The sequence below is a fragment of the Herpailurus yagouaroundi genome, unplaced genomic scaffold, assembly GCF_014898765.1.
Source record: "Herpailurus yagouaroundi ecotype Mexico unplaced genomic scaffold, PumYag 77, whole genome shotgun sequence".
NCBI lineage: Eukaryota > Metazoa > Chordata > Mammalia > Carnivora > Felidae > Herpailurus > Herpailurus yagouaroundi.
In genome coordinates this window covers 75,718,884-75,734,896 of record NW_024412388.1, presented here as the reverse complement: position 1 = coordinate 75,734,896, position 16,013 = coordinate 75,718,884, and the positions used below count along the sequence as shown (strand labels likewise).

The window sequence follows — 16,013 nt, the reverse complement described above, 5'->3', positions numbered from 1 at the left end:
GGTAACACTGGTTTTAGGGTACAGAGAAAAGAACATGAAATTTGTAAGGGGCTGATGGCCCCTTCTTCAGCCTCTTCCTGAAGAATTAAGGATATGAAAAGATTTGATCAAATATCTAGTTCTGTGGTAATAAAGAAGAGACCAGAGGAGTAACAATAATTTAAGCTATCATTTACTGCATAATCATTATCTGCATAGTCATTAATCTAGGTTCTTTATCCCATTTAGGGAAATAAAAGATTTGGTGAAAGTGTGACATATCAAATTTAAGATTTCATTGCTCAATTCATTGCTAAAATGACAAGCAGTAAAGGTACACTGTGGCTGAGGTATTCAAAGAAGTTTGAAATAATACTATGTTAAATGGGTTGTATACATATGTAGTTTTTTTGTTTTTGTTTTTAATGCCCCATAATGATGCTGAACTGAAGAACCAAAGCTCTTAAGGAATACTGGAGCGTATCTGGTGATTAAGAGATGTCAGAGATGGAAAAAAAGAAAAAAAAAGAAAAGAATGTAGACTGTATACATAATTCACTGTCTCAGAGGATTCAAAGCCTCAGGAGAGTATGAGGTGTCATTTAACAGAATTTGGAAGAGGTAAAAAGGGTCAGTATTTTTGTAGTTTCAACTTTTTTTAAATTAAGTTAGGTTCTATGCCCCAAATGGGTTTTGAACTCACAACACTGAGATCAAGTCAACTGAGCCAGTCAGGGTCCTTGTCCATTTTAAGTTAAAAAACAGCATCTCAGCTTAAACCATATGCTCAAAACAGCCAGCTCTTACACAGAAGAAATTAACATGTCTTGGGGCGCCTGGGTGGCGCAGTCGGTTAGGCGTCCGACTTCAGCCAGGTCACGATCTCGCGGTCCGTGAGTTCGAGCCCGCGTCAGGCTCTGGGCTGATGGCTCAGAGCCTGGAGCCTGTTTCCGATTCTGTGTCTCCCTCTCTCTCTGCCCCTCCCCCGTTCATGCTCTGTCTCTCTCTGTCCCAAAAATAAATAAATGTTGAAAAAAAAAATTAAAAAAAAAAAAAAAAAAGAAATTAACATGTCTTTGTATTCCTATTGTATGGCTTGTTCCCCCAGGAGGACTGAAGGAATTCAGAGAAAATGAGAAATTACATGGTTATTGCATTTACAATAAACATTAATAAGGATCAAATTTTATAAGAAAATATAAAAAGGGTAATCTGATAAGAATGGAAAGAACATGGAACTATCAGTCAGGAGACTTCATTATAAATCCTAGATTATTGGGGCACCTGGTTGGCTCAGTCAGTGGAGCATGTGAATCTTGATCTCAGTGTCGTGAAATGGATTATGTAATAAAAAAAATAATAATCCTGGATTATTATGAAAAGCAAAAACTGACCCATAAAAACAGAAAAAAACTGGTGGTTGCCACAGGGACGGGAGTGGGAGATACAGGCTTCTAGTTATGGAATGAATAAGTCACAGGGATAAAGGATAAAAAAGCATAGGGAATATAATCAGTGGTATTATAATAGTGTTGTATGGTGACAAAGTAGCTGGATTTGTGGTAAGCAGAACAATTACTTGCAGATTTGTTGAGTCACTATGTTGTACACCTGAAAATAATGTAACACTGTGTCAACCAAACTTCAGTTAAAATTAAAAAAAAAAAAAAAGAATCCTGGATTATATCTCAGGCTAGTTATTTTATCCTTAGGCCATAATTTCCTTAGTAATTTGTAAAATGAGGGGGCTGAAGGGGCTGAATTATATCAGCAATTTTCAAAGCTTATTTTTCTTAAGTGGCAAATTTCAAATGATATCTTACCCAGAACAAAACAAAAAAGTCTCCGTGTTGCCTCCTAAGACAATTCTACAGAGAGAGCCCTGACCTCCCAGGAACATAATTTGGGCTTTTTTAGATTATTGTAGGTCTAGTTCATTTCCAGAGTATCTTACAACTCCAAAAAGATCTACAAATCTTTGTGTCTTGAAAAGGACAGAAATAGTATAACTTAGTTCCAGAATCCCATAGAAAAGAAACTTGACATTTGAGGCAAAATGCTAGGCATGGACACGTCAGACAGTTTAAAATAACATTTTCTATAAATATTTCAATAAACATTTTCCACAAATAAATATTCTATAAATATGAGGGATAAAGTAAAAGGGTAAAAAGCACATGAAAAAGTAAAACACAAGTAGTTATCATGATAACGAATGTAGTCTCTGCCAAAGAGAAGTTTATAATCAAATTAGGGAAAAGTAACATGCCTATCAGGAGCCTAGAAGCTCTAGTTAGCCTCAGGGATGAATAGCTTTTCTTAGTCATGCATTGTCTTCAAACTTTCAAAGGGAGTACTGCTGCTCCCAAGTGGGAAGAATGTTTGATGGAAAAAAAAAAAAAAACAACAACAAAACAAACCAACAACAACAACAACAAAAACAACTTTAGGTGAAGATCACAACTTCACATAAAAAACAACCAATCAAAAGTTATCAGTCTTTGTAGTTTTGTAAGCTTGTAGTCTGGGTAATTTTTAATTATTTTCTTTCTTTCAGGTTTTCATCATCTTCTGTCATTTCCTCCTCTCTGTGTGACTGTTACCTATCTCATTCAAATTGCCATAGAGGAAAGAGCATCCATTTTGAAGGGCACTAAGGTCTAGTAGCAGCTCTGAAATTTATTAATATTTAACTACTCTAGTGCTCAGTTTCCTTAACTATAACATGATGATAACTTTTGAGTTCTATTTTATTTTATATTTGTGTAAGTATGTATATATTACTTTTAAGTTCTATTTTAAATATTAAACTCTGTAATGCAAAAACATGGTGACAAGAGAAATCTTCTAACCAGCTGTTTGCTAACAATGATTCTCTTTGAGTTTCATTTTGATATCACTCATAAAAAATCCTATAATTACTTTAAATAGGCTCTGAAATGAAAGAGACACTGCACCAATTAATTCCCCATTACCTACCATGCATACTTAAATTCATAGCCACCCACACATCAAAGCCTATGGCTAAGGAAAAAACTAATGCCATCGAGTGGCTAAAATGAGACAAGCAACACAAGGGATTTTATATACACTACCTCAGTTTTTCTTCCTAACTGTCCTGTAAAGATTACAGTTGACCCTTGAACAACACAACGGTAAAGGCACCAACCCCTGCACAGTGAAAAATTTTAGTACAACTTTTGGTTCCCCCAGACTTTACTAATATGCTACTGCTGACTGAAAACCTTACTGATAACATAAACAGTCAACTAATATGTATTTTATGTATGTATAATATACTGTATTCTTACAGTAAAGTAGGCTAGAGAAAACAATGTTATTAAGAACATACAAGGAGGAGAAAATACATTCATAGTAATTTACTATAAAATATCTATGTATTAAGTGGATCTGCACAGTTCAAACCTGTGTTGTTCAAAGGTCAACTGTATATTTTATCCCCATTTTAGGGATGGTGAAACAAATGCCCAGTAGTAAGGTTATGTACTTTGTCTACTATCAAAAGCTGGTAAGTAGCAGATGGACAATGAACCTATTTTGCCTGGCTTCATTATAGCAAATCTATCCACATTAAAAATGAAAGTGAAAGAAACATTTTATGGCCATAAAGATTTATATGTATTCACACGGTTTAAAAAAAGATACAAATATAATAAGACATAGAAACAGCATCTATTTATACTAACAACCTCAACTTTTATTCCCTCGTAGTGGGCTTGACTGAATTATATTGGTCTATTTAAACAGCTAATTTATAGCATGTAACAATGCTGGTTCTTCTACCCTGGAAGAGAAAATATCAGAGTTGAAAGACCCATCTAGTAGACCTTAACAGTGAGCTCTAGGAAAGTCACTATTGATTAGAATAAACATATACAGACTGAAATCTCATTGCTATCCTTACCCTAATTTTTTCCCACATGTTCCTCCCTTTAACTTCAAAGACAGTTATCAAATCTTTGTTAAATTTCTTCTTCAATAGACTTTTAAAAATCCCATTTTTCTTCAATTGTTCCACATGTAACAGGATTTTCATCATCTCACCATTCCTGCAATTATTCACTGGATAAGTTTTAATAATGCTTCTCTAAGGTATGATCTGGCTCAACTCAAACTTTATTGTTTTTGTTCTCCCCCCCCCCCAACTCAAAATTTTTTATTTCTTTTTGGGCAAACCTTCTTTCTCCTCCTACCTTTGGGATACGGCTTAAGATTTGATTATGAGATTTTTGTTTTCTGTGTTTATAAAGTTTTTCCCACTTTGTGTTAGTAACTCTTCTATTAGCTTCTATAGTGCATGGTACTTACTTCTATCAGATCATTTACCATAGGTAAATCAAATGATGCCAACTCCCCTATTAAAAGCCCTTCAACAGTCTCCCAATTCTTAGTCTACGGAGACCCTAGAGATCTGGCATCTACCTACATCATCTACTTTACACTGATCTTCTGTCTCACAATTTTTATTCTTACAACATATCAGGTTCTCTCCTACCTCAGGGGGTTGTATACTTTGTCTCCTCTGCTGGAAACACTCTACCTGGATCTTTAAAAGTCTGGAAAATTTTCACACATCAGGTCTCTCAGGTCAAATGTAGCATCCTCAAAGAGATCCCCTAACTACTCTATCTACAGTGGCTGCTACCCCCTCATTATACCACCCTACTTCCTTCTTTCCCTATCCTTGTAGTTTTTAAAAGTTGTTTCCTATTTATCTTCCCTCATTAGAATATAAGGTCCTTAAGTATACGGACTTTGGACTTTTGATCAATCATTACCAGCATCTAGAATGGTGCTTGGCACAGAATAGAGAATTGGTGATTATTAAGCTTAAGAGTTCTGTTACAGCAATACGTACATCTCCATAAATCTAGAACCTAGTAAAAAGCCTGGTACATATGAAATGTTAAATATATATTTGTGAAATGAATAGACTGATCTTACCCACTTGGATGACATTCACTATGACGTCTAATTAGATGATCTCCAAATCCACCTATCCAGCCCTGACCTCTACCTTCCACATCTTTATTTAATTGCTAAGAGACTAGGTATAGAACCCATCCCCCTCCAATACAGATTTTTTCTAATGATCGTGGCATCATTTGCTTTGCAAACTATAGACAAATTCCTTCCTTCGTACTTCAATCCAATTAGTTACTGACTCATATTATTTTTTCCTGCATGTATTTTTTTCTGTTCCTACTGCCAAATTTTACTTCAAGTTCTCCTGATCTTACAGTTGTAGCACTGGAATAGCCTCCTGCCAAATTGCTTGCCTTTAGTTCCTCCTCCCTCAAATTCATTCTTCATACAAATTCCAAGATCAACTTTTCCATTACGTGTCTCCCATCCCGTCTCCGACACCAACAAGTATGAACACCTCAAGCCCAGCATTCTAGGACCTTAATATCATTTTAACTGAAATCATCAAAATAAAGGTACATTTGGGAAATGAGGTGGTAGACTCTTACACACTTTCAGATGTGATGGTAAAAAGTCAGGTATGTACTGAAAGCCAATGAAGTAGAAGTTCCTTGAGGAAACCTGCAAGACCTTGTTTATATCGTTCATTGCTAATCTACCCGAAGTGCCAGGAATACAGTAGATATCAATGAATTATATTTGTTGATTAAGTAAATACTTTCATAATAATTTTAATGAATAAATGAAGGATCATAAATGAGAGAATGAATGCCAAGATGAAGGTAGTATTCTTTGAAAATCAGTTTGCTATTTAGACACATGGAGCTTAGTAAATTACTTTTTCTTTTTATTTAATGTTTTGTAAGAACATTAATCAAGTTCTTACCACTTTCAATGATTTTTACATGGATTTGATCTTCACACATCTCAGTGAGGTAGGTAGTATTAAAGCTAAGAAATCTGGTATACATAAAGTTTAAGCACATGAAACATTTTTTGAAGCAGGAAAAGCAGTGATGAGGATGTGATTAGGATGCTGGCCATGAGGAAAGAAAAAAATAAATTGGAAAAAAAATTTTTTAGGTAGAGGCTAGAGTAGTAAAACCACCACCTCACATCATCGAGCACTGTAAATCTGCTTTCACTAATAAATGTAATTTTAAAAATGACATGTATCATCAGCCTAAATACTGAATGATAAAAAGTTTGCTATCTTTCTTATTTTTTTAGACACAATTAGGATTAAGTTGTATTATTTTCTTCCCACACCCCAGTGGATGGATTAGAATCTGAGTAATAAAGTCACTACCATGGATTTGAATCCAGTGTGGACCAGCTTTACCTCTGCATTCTACAGCTACGTATCATATTCTGGCCATTCATGTCATTCATGAAAGCCACTGAGACACATGGAAGCCTGGGTAACTGAGCACATTAGCTCATTTCAAATCCAGCTTTAGTAGTATAACCTACAAATGGTGAATCAGAAGAATCATCTTCATTTTCAGAGTACATCACTAAAATAAATATATTTCAATACTAGCTCTCACTTGGTTGTCTTTTATGTTAATACAAAATGTACATTCAAATCACTGCAGAAGCGAAAGCTACTGCAGCACTCTGATGTTCACCTCTGTCTTAATGCAGGCTTTTATACAACTCACCAGATGAGAAACATCAAAAAAAAACCCCCTAGGTTCTTCTTTTATTGCGTTAAAAATAAAACTTCCCAGGGGTGCCTGGGTAGCTAGTCAGTTAAGCGTCCGACTCTTGATTGTTGGCTCAGGTCATGATCTCACAGTTCGTAAGTCTGAGCCCCCACACTGGGCTCTGCACTGACAGCTGCGGAGCTTGCCTGGGATTCTCCGTCTCCCTGTCTCTCTGCCCCTCCCCACTCGCTCACACCCTCTCTCTAAGATAAATGAATAAGCATTAAAAAAATAAAACTTTTCAAAGTCTTCAAAGACATAAAATTTACATTCAAAATGAATTATAAATATAATGAAAATTTAAGTAAAATGTTTTTCCTCTTACCCTATCCAGTTCCAGTGTAAACTTCTGGTCCCATGACTGATTGGAAATGGGTTTCCAGCTCGTCTGACCAACCACAGTATTATCTAGCTTCAAAACCGCACAGACATCATCTGTAATTACAATTTATAAACTTGCTTAAATATTTTAAAACTTTAAAATAGAAGCATCACTGTTTAATAGGAACAAAAGTCTTATGAGCCTTTAAAAGTAAGATTTTTCTTAATACTGAAGCTTTTGAATCTTAAATGGCTACTTTTACATGTACACATACTTCCACCAGATGCTCCCAAATTATCCTCTGTGTTTGACAAAAACACAGAGATCAAATGCTATTTTGTATGTTTGTATATCAATAGTAATCATTCAGTTTTCTCCCTCTACACTTCTGTTTGTAGAGTTTGTCACCTTAGACAATTTTTGCTTCCACACTTTCCCTAAAATCCCTTTCTAGATGAAGGAAAACACTGACATATGCACCTCTGTACCCTGTAGTAGGTTTAACTGTCACGGGCCTTCCTCCCCCAGTGCTACCTTTATAACATAGTTTATAATCACATTTTAGAACATCTGCAAAGTGCTTCATAAACCTATTGCATATTGCTCTTACCACTTCCACCTATTCCCCCATTTGTTTGCTAACTGAGCCACTACTAGTAAACACGTTTGGTCCTGTGGTTAGTTATCAAGATTGAGAAGTGTCACGATGTCATTAAAAGATAAAGATGTGACAAGACTCAGAGCCTCTGAACACTTTCAGTTTGGCATAGATTGATCCTGAGTATTTCATTCTTCCAAAAGAATTAATGTCACGTGTCATTCAGTTTTCTAACATAATTTCAATAAATTTGGTTGCCTTTGTTTCCTGTCAGTATAGCTTTCGATATTTTAAAGTTAAATTATAGAAGTCAGAACATAAAGCTTTTTGTTCAACTTTGGCTCTTTCCCATTGTTAGCTGCATTATTAAGTTCTTTGTACAGGCCCTTTAATTTGTTATAGGATTTTTTTAAAAATTTGGTTACTGAACTGGACAAGTCGTCGGTTTTTAGGAGATTTCGACTACTTCCACTTTTACTTTTACTTGTTCTGCTCATGAAAGATGATCTGGTTTCACTTGGACTCCAACCAGGTAGTGCAACCGATGTTGCTTTTGACCGTCCAGGGACATTCTCTAGAATATCTTGACAGCCCATGAGACGAACTTCCAAAGTACCTATCAGCATGAACAAATATCAAATAAGAACACCAATTTTTAATATATAGAACTATGTCTTTGTTACTATTCAGAAAGGATGGGGAGAGATCTGCTAAAATAACAAAATCTCTTCTCCCAGAGGATCTGTGAGGTAATTAATCATCCTTCCTGTTTTAATTAGAGAAACCTATTGAAAATTCTTAATAAAACTGTAAGAAATTTTATGGAAAGAACAGCACCTTCCAATAGCTGTCCAAAAACTTGTTCTAAAAGAGGTTACATAAACTTCTTCTATGTCTGAATACTCATTTATATAATTACATGGAAGAATTACAAAATTATGTGGATAGACCATGTGGGAAGGAAAACAAAGCCAAATATCAACATAAACATACAGAAATTAGAAACAAGGAAATCTGACTACATGAAAAGCAGCTAGCCATGTTTAGTAGTTACGTAGTTAATACAGAAAAAGACTTTACAGGGTTTTTTTGTATAAATAAATGGGTTTCCTGTTCTATTTGAGATGTAAAATAATATTAACTTTCTAATAGTGTAATGAGTCAAATAATTGGCTATAATTATCTAAGCATAATTCTGATTTCCTTAAGCAAATAAATACTGAAGGTGTTCAAATGAAAATGAGTAACTTTAAGGCTATCTAAAGATACGGTTTGTCATCATTTGGGCTAGATATAGTATACTAGAAGTTAGAAATGGTGCTATAGTATTAAAATTTTAGATAATGCACAGAGAATAACATTTTAGGAGTTATTTAAGTACTCCTATATATAACATTTAGGGATATTTCCTGGTCCCAATGAACTTAAATAATTAAAGCTGAACTCGAAAGTGAAAAGACCTGGATTTATACCCAACTCTTAAAAAAACAAACAAACAAACAAAATACGTTAAAAAAGTGTTAAAGACATTGGAGGTCAGGAAATGAAGAACACTGATCCCCAAGAGATGGCAAACAAATGAGATGAACCCTAAGACTGCTTGAGTTTACTGCCTGGAATATACCTAGGACATAGTGCAGGGAGGGGAAACTCAGGTGCAACCAAGTGGACTACCTGTGTGAAGGAAACGGACCGGAAAGTATGACACAGAACTGATCAAGGTGGCTAGAATTCACAGGCAGAGTAAAAGAGAGACAACAGCTGTCCAGAGACAGAACTAAGATGTGCAGAAGGTTCCCCTAATCAAGAATTCAGTCTTGCCCCAGTAGTAGAGAATAATTACTCCTACGTTAAATGATGTTCTGGTCTGTATAACAAATCTTAAAAGCAATACCCGGTATTGTTTAAAAGCAATACAGGTATTGCTTAAAAGCAATACAGGTAACTTAACTGTGACCTAGAACAAAGCTCAAGAATATTTATAGGAATACAAAAATATCCAGCACCCAAAAGCTAAAACTCACAATGTCTAGCAATCTAATCAGAGACTACCAGGCATATTTGTTTTCTGTTGCTGGATTACCAATTACCACAAATTTAGTGGCCTAGAACAACACCCATTTATTATTTCACAGTTCTGTAGGTCAGAGTCTGGGTGAGTTGTCTGTACTCTCTGTTAGAAATCTCACAAGGCTGAAATCCTCATATCTGCCAGGCTGGGCTCTTATCTGGAAGATTTGAAGAATCTGCTTCCAAGATCATTCAGGTTGTTGGCAGCCTCCAGTTTCTAGCAGACATAGGATTGGGGTCCCTATTTCCTTGCTAGCTGATGGCAAAGGGTTGTTTTCAAGTTCTAAAGGCCATGTGAATTCCTCACTACATGCTAGCCCCCTCTATCTTCAAGCCAGCAATGGCACATACAATCTTTTTCATGATTCAGATTATTCTTCCCCTTCTGCCACTGGCCAGAGAAAATTCTCTGCTTTTAGGGGGTTCATGTGATCATATTACACCAGCCCAGATAATTGCCCTTTATATTAACTCAAAGCCAACTGATTAATAACCTTAGTCACACAGGCAAAATCCCCTTTTCCATATAACATAGTATTATCACAGGAATGATGTCTCATCGTATTCACAGGACAGGGGTTCCAAGGGTCATTCTTGAAATTCTGACTATTATGCCAGGAAAACAGATAAACAGAAAAGTAAGAAACATAGTAAGAAAAAAAGATATCAAATGAAAATCAATCCAAAACTGACATGAACACATTCACGCAGTGATCATAATTATAGTCCATCTGTTCAAAAACTTGAATAGAGACATGCAAGAAATCAAAAAGACCCCAAACAAAATCCCAGATATAAAACTACCATGTTAGAGACTTTAGGAAAAATATACTGGGATGAGATTAGTGGCAGATTATACATTGCAAAAGAAAAGGTTAGTGAACTTGAAGCTAAAGCAGTAGAAATGGTAAAAAAAAAAAAAAAAAAAAAAAAAATAAGAGAAAGGAAAGACTTGAGGGGTAAAAAACACAACAACAACAACAAAACAAAAAAAAAAAAAAACAGTGCATATATAAACTAAGTTTAACTTCAAGTGGCCCAATATGTGTACAACTAAGTCCCTGATGAAGAGCAGAGACAATTGGGACAGAAATATATTTGAAAAAATAATGGCTGAAAAATTTCCAAATTTGATGAAAACTATAAACCCAGTAAGTATCCAACAATTTCAAAAACACCAAGCAAAAGAGCAATAAGTAAATCACATGAAAGCACACGATAATAAAATATCTCAAAACAAGTAATAGAGAGAAAATATTAAAAACAGCCAGAGGAAAAAAGATACGTTACATACAAAGATTAGGATCACAGTGGATTTCTCATAAGAAACAATGAAAGCAAGACACATAAGCAACAATTTTAATGTACTGAGAAAATGAACAAGCAAATAAACTGTGAACTTAGAATTCTAGACCCACTGAAAATATCTTTCAAAAATGAAGACTTTTCAGATTTAAAAATGGGTAAAGAATCCATTTTCAGTAGACTACCATGATCCAGCCATATCATTCCTAAGTATTTACCCAAATGAAATCTACATTTACACAAAAACTGCATAAGGATGTTATTAGTAGCTACATTTGGAAAAAATACAAAGTGGAAACAACTCAAATATCATTTGCAGGTGAATGGATAAACAAATTATGGACTATCCATACAACTGAATACTATTAATAACAGAAAGGAACTACTGATAGACACAACATAGATGAATATTAAAATAGCTATTCAGAGTGAAAAAGGTCAGAAATCCTTCTCTTCCCAAAGAAAACAGTATATACTGAATGATTCCACCTATAGAAAATTCTACAAAATGTAAACTAATAGCAAGTGACAGAAATAGGTCAGTGATTGCCTGGAGTCAGATGTGGGTAAGGAGAGCATGAGAAGAGCAGGAAAGAGGGATTACACAGAGGCACACAAGGACACTTTTGGGATGATGGATATATTAATTATCTTGATTGTTGTCATGGTTTCACAACAAAATTTATGACAAAAATCTTCAAGTTATACACTTCAAATAAAACTGGATGTTGATGATGGTGGCACAACTATATACATTTCCTAAAAATCCTAAAACTAGGGGCGCCTGGGTCATTCAGTTGTCTGCCCCTCCCCCACTCGTACTCTGTTTCTATGCCCCTCTCAAAAATAAACATTAAAACATTCTTTTAAAGTTCTAAAACTATATTCTTAACAAAAAAAATTTTTTTAAACTTTTATTTATTTTTGAGAGACAGAGAGCATGAATGGGGGAGGAGCAGAGAGAGAAGGAGACACAGAATCAGAAGCAGGCTCCAGGCTCTGAGCTGTAAGCACAGAGCCCGACGAGGGGCTCGAACCCACGAACTGTGAGATCATGACCTGGGCTGAAGTCGGATGCTTAACCGACTGAGCCACCCAGGTGCCCTAAAACTGTATTCTTCAAGTGTGTGGATTCTATGGTATATAAATTATGTCTCAATAAAGTTACTAAAGTTGGAGGGGAGCTTCAATTTTTATGTTTGTTAGGCTATGGAAATATTCTGTAACTATAAAGTGTTAAAACAGATTAAATAGATATTATTTTAATTTTAATTCAAAAGAAACAACTTGTTGTGTTTGTGTGTTTTATTTCCTTTTTTGTTGTTAAACTGGCAAACTTAGCTCATTTCCATTGTAAATGTTTAGCTGTAAAAGTCATCCTGGGGAAACTGAAAACATCTGGTCACTACTTCAAACCCTGGTAGCTTATTAAATATTTTAGTAATTTCAATATATTAGGAGATGACAATGCTCAGCACCTGCTTTCATTTAGGAAAAAGAAACCTGGAGGGATTTAAGAACTTTAGTAACCATCTAGAAGTGTCTTTCCTTTATGAGGTGACACAGTTGCAATTGTGTGTAACCATATTAGAAATACTTTAAAATATTTTACTTTTATAACCCACAATATGAAATTTTTAAAACAAGCAATCCAAGAAGTAAATGTCTGTATTCATAAGCAGTAGCTATGAATTCCATTAGAACAAGTAAATGTTTTTTTTTTTAATGTTCTGAAAAAACTATTTTATACCCATTTTACTAATTCAGTATTTCATCTTGGTACAACTGAATAATGAAGGTATCTTCTTTCATAAAAACAAGTAGAAGTCTCAAAATGTGGACCAAAAATTCAATTATACCTTATTTCAAAGTAGCACCAAATTTGCAAATTTCAATTTTTATTCATACAACCACAAAAGAAATCAGAATATAAATGAGACAAACCACAAATAGCATGTAGTGAAAAACTCAGGAGGGTAAATGTTCCTACTACTTATCTAATATAATTCTTCATTGTGTATAATCCTTTATTAAGACCAATAGTATTTCTCTTTCTAGTTACTCTGTCTTTAGCTTAAGGTTCAACATGAATTCATTAAAAGGTTCAGTAGGAATTTAAAATAGTATTTTTAAAAACCAAAATGTCTTGGGGTGTCTGGGTGGCTAAGTCGGCTAAGTGTCTGACTTCGGCTCAGGTCATGATCTCGCAGTTCGTGAGTTTGAGTCCCGCGTCAGGCTCTGTGCTGACATCTCAGAGCCTGGGGAGCCTGATTCGGATTCTGTGTCTCCCTCTCTCTCTGCCCCTCGCCTGCTTGCACTCTGTCTCTCTCTCTCAAAAATAAACATAAAAAAAAAATTAAAAAAAAAACCAAAATGTCTTAAGAACTATAAGATACTTCCCTTTATGCTGACAATTTACATCACTTTGAATAAAGTTCAGTAAGGCAATGAAGAACAGGAAAAGAGAATGGAAGAGGTTAGAATTGGGGAGAGAAGTCAACAAGAATAGAAAGGGAAAAAAAATTCCAGCTGTATCAGATGTTTTCTAAAACATGGCTTTATTACTTTTCTAGAAATATTGTTGATTTCCAAATATTTGACAACCATATTTTAATCAATGAATCATTCAAAAATTCTAAAATATTGTTAATGCATTCAGCACTGAGTCATACAATGGCAAAAGCTTAAGTGCAGTTCCTTCCTTATTGTCAAATAATCTTTACCAAGTTTCTCCTGAAACTATAAATATCCTGTGCTAGGGGCTAGAATTACATGTAGGCAGACAACAAAGTCTTTGTTCTTCACAGGTCTATATGCCAGTTTTGATTTTAAAAAATACAGTAAGAAGATGGATAACAAGGCAGATATTAAACAGGGACTGTGCACAAACCAGTTTAACTGTGATAGAAAATTCATAATAGGAGTTACAGAAGATGTGACTAGAATGATAAACTTTAATAAATATTTAAAACATTTAAAATAAAATGGAGCATTCTGACCAAAGATTCCCAAGCTTTCTTGTTTCATGGTACCCTAGTGTACCAATTTTTTCACTGTGCTCCTAGTCTGAAAGATATACCTAACAGTTCTGTTTCATAGAATATTGTAATCAATTAATTAATAACTATAAAAACAATACACATAACTTGAAAGAAAAGGTAATCTTATTTCATTCGTAAATAACCATAGTTATTTCCTAATGGGATGTTTACACTGAGCACTGCACAACTTCTCAAACTCTGGAATTACACTGGAAACTGCCACCTTCTTTTCTACTCCATGTTGATTTTCACATGGTATTTATTGTATCACAGCAACGCAGGAAAACCCTGTTTCATCAATATTTATGACTTCACTTGAAGCACCATCTCCTGCTAAAACTAGAACTACTTTGAGCTAGTAATTTAAATGGTGACTGTAGGATGTGAAGTAACACTTTACTTTGAGGGCTTCCCTCAAAAAAGTTAAAATATCCTGTTGTACTCTGTTTATTCATTCTGGCATCCCAGGATACCTCAGATTTAGAAACTCAATTTGGTAACTGTAGGTTTAGACTGATCCTATTAGTGGCAACAGCACAGTTTAACTATAAATTTGTCCTTCAAGTTTTAATATAGAAGTCTGACATAAAACTGATTAATGATACCCAAAGCTACCAGAATGTGATAGCATGCTATGCAATTCTGAAGAACACTTTCACATCTTCAAAATACTCAATGACATTATTAAAGTAAAGCCCTTGTTGACATTCACATTCATATGGTAATTTAAGAATTTCCAGGGGTGAGAAGTCAATGTAACAAAATGTCATAATCACATGGACCATAAAAACCTTTGTAGCTGATAGAGAAAACGGTGGGGCAACAAGGTCCTAAAGCAATTTCTGCACAGAAACACAGGAAACAAACAAACAACCAAAAATTAGCAAAAACTGTTAGAATCAAGTGTATGAGAAATGTGGAAGATAGTCAAAGGTTTACTGCAACCAAGCAAATGCTTACTTAACAAAAACACTGTAAGTACTCAATAGGAGACTCTGTAGCACTTTAACTTACCCTTGCCTCATCTTCCTTCTACCCACATGGTTTATTGATAATTTTCAAGACAGCAGTTGGAAAAGAAGACCTCATTCTCAAGGAAGTGTGGTTGCCTGCTTTGAATGAACTGAGGGCTCTCTGATGAACTAACACAAAAGTGTGCCTTAAAAAAAATTGTTTTTTGCCTTACTAGGAAATCTCTCAGGGCAGAGAAATAGCTAAGTGGAAGGCATTTAAAGGCAAATAAACCAGTCATTGCAACCTGAGGCAAAAGATATCAATTGGGACAAACAAGATATCCCAAAGAGTCTTGGAGGAGAACATAGGGAGTGGGATGTTTTGGGGAATAAGGGCTTTGCAGTATTTCCACTGAGAAACTAGAAGGCTAGAGAGAAAAGGAGGCATCCTCAGAAAAGGCCTGAGAAAGTCCTAAGTTCTCACATCTGGCTGATCTTCAAGTTTTGTGCCAGCAAAGGCAGAGTTGTAAGATGCCTGGGTGACTGTTGGGGGTATGCCCCCAACACACAAACACAGAGCCCAGCTACAAAGACAGGCAATTTTTTTTCTTTCTGCCTGCATGCATGAAAAGAAATGTCTGTTAAAATACTAGCTGACCACTAGTCTTAATAAAGACTTCAGTGACCATACATGACAACAACTACAGTGTTTACAAAATCATTTATAAAAGCCCCTAAAAAACTATATCCCAGGGGCGCCTGGGTGGCACAGTCGGTTAAGCGTCCGCCTTCAGCCAGGTCACGATCTCGTGGTCCGTGAGTTCGAGCCCCGCGTCGGGCTCTGGGCTGATGGCTCAGAGCCTGGAGCCTGTTTCCGATTCTGTGTCTCCCTCTCTCTCTCTGCCCCTCACCCGTTCATGCTCTGTCTCTCTCTGTCCCAAATATAAATAAACGTTGAAAAAAAAAAAAAAAAAAAAACTATATCCCACACAAACAAAGAAATTCTAGAGAAAGGGAGTGTCTTCCAGAGTTACACATTATAATATTCACAACATCCAGTTTTCAATCAAAAATTAAGATGCAACCTGG

The 16,013-nt window shown here is 35.3% G+C and overlaps 1 protein-coding gene across 2 annotated transcripts in view; it reads right to left on the bottom strand.

The window, feature by feature from the left end:
• Positions 1–16,013, bottom strand: part of PKN2 (protein kinase N2) — a 129,882-nt gene that overhangs the window by 34,859 nt on the left and 79,010 nt on the right. For both annotated transcript variants that reach the window (XM_040470883.1, XM_040470882.1), the window contains exons 7-8: positions 7,986–8,171; positions 6,961–7,070 (exon numbers count right to left, since the gene is read on the bottom strand). In XM_040470883.1, the coding sequence (XP_040326817.1) occupies positions 6,961–7,070; positions 7,986–8,171 (296 nt within the window). The remainder of the gene's footprint in view (positions 1–6,960; positions 7,071–7,985; positions 8,172–16,013) is intronic.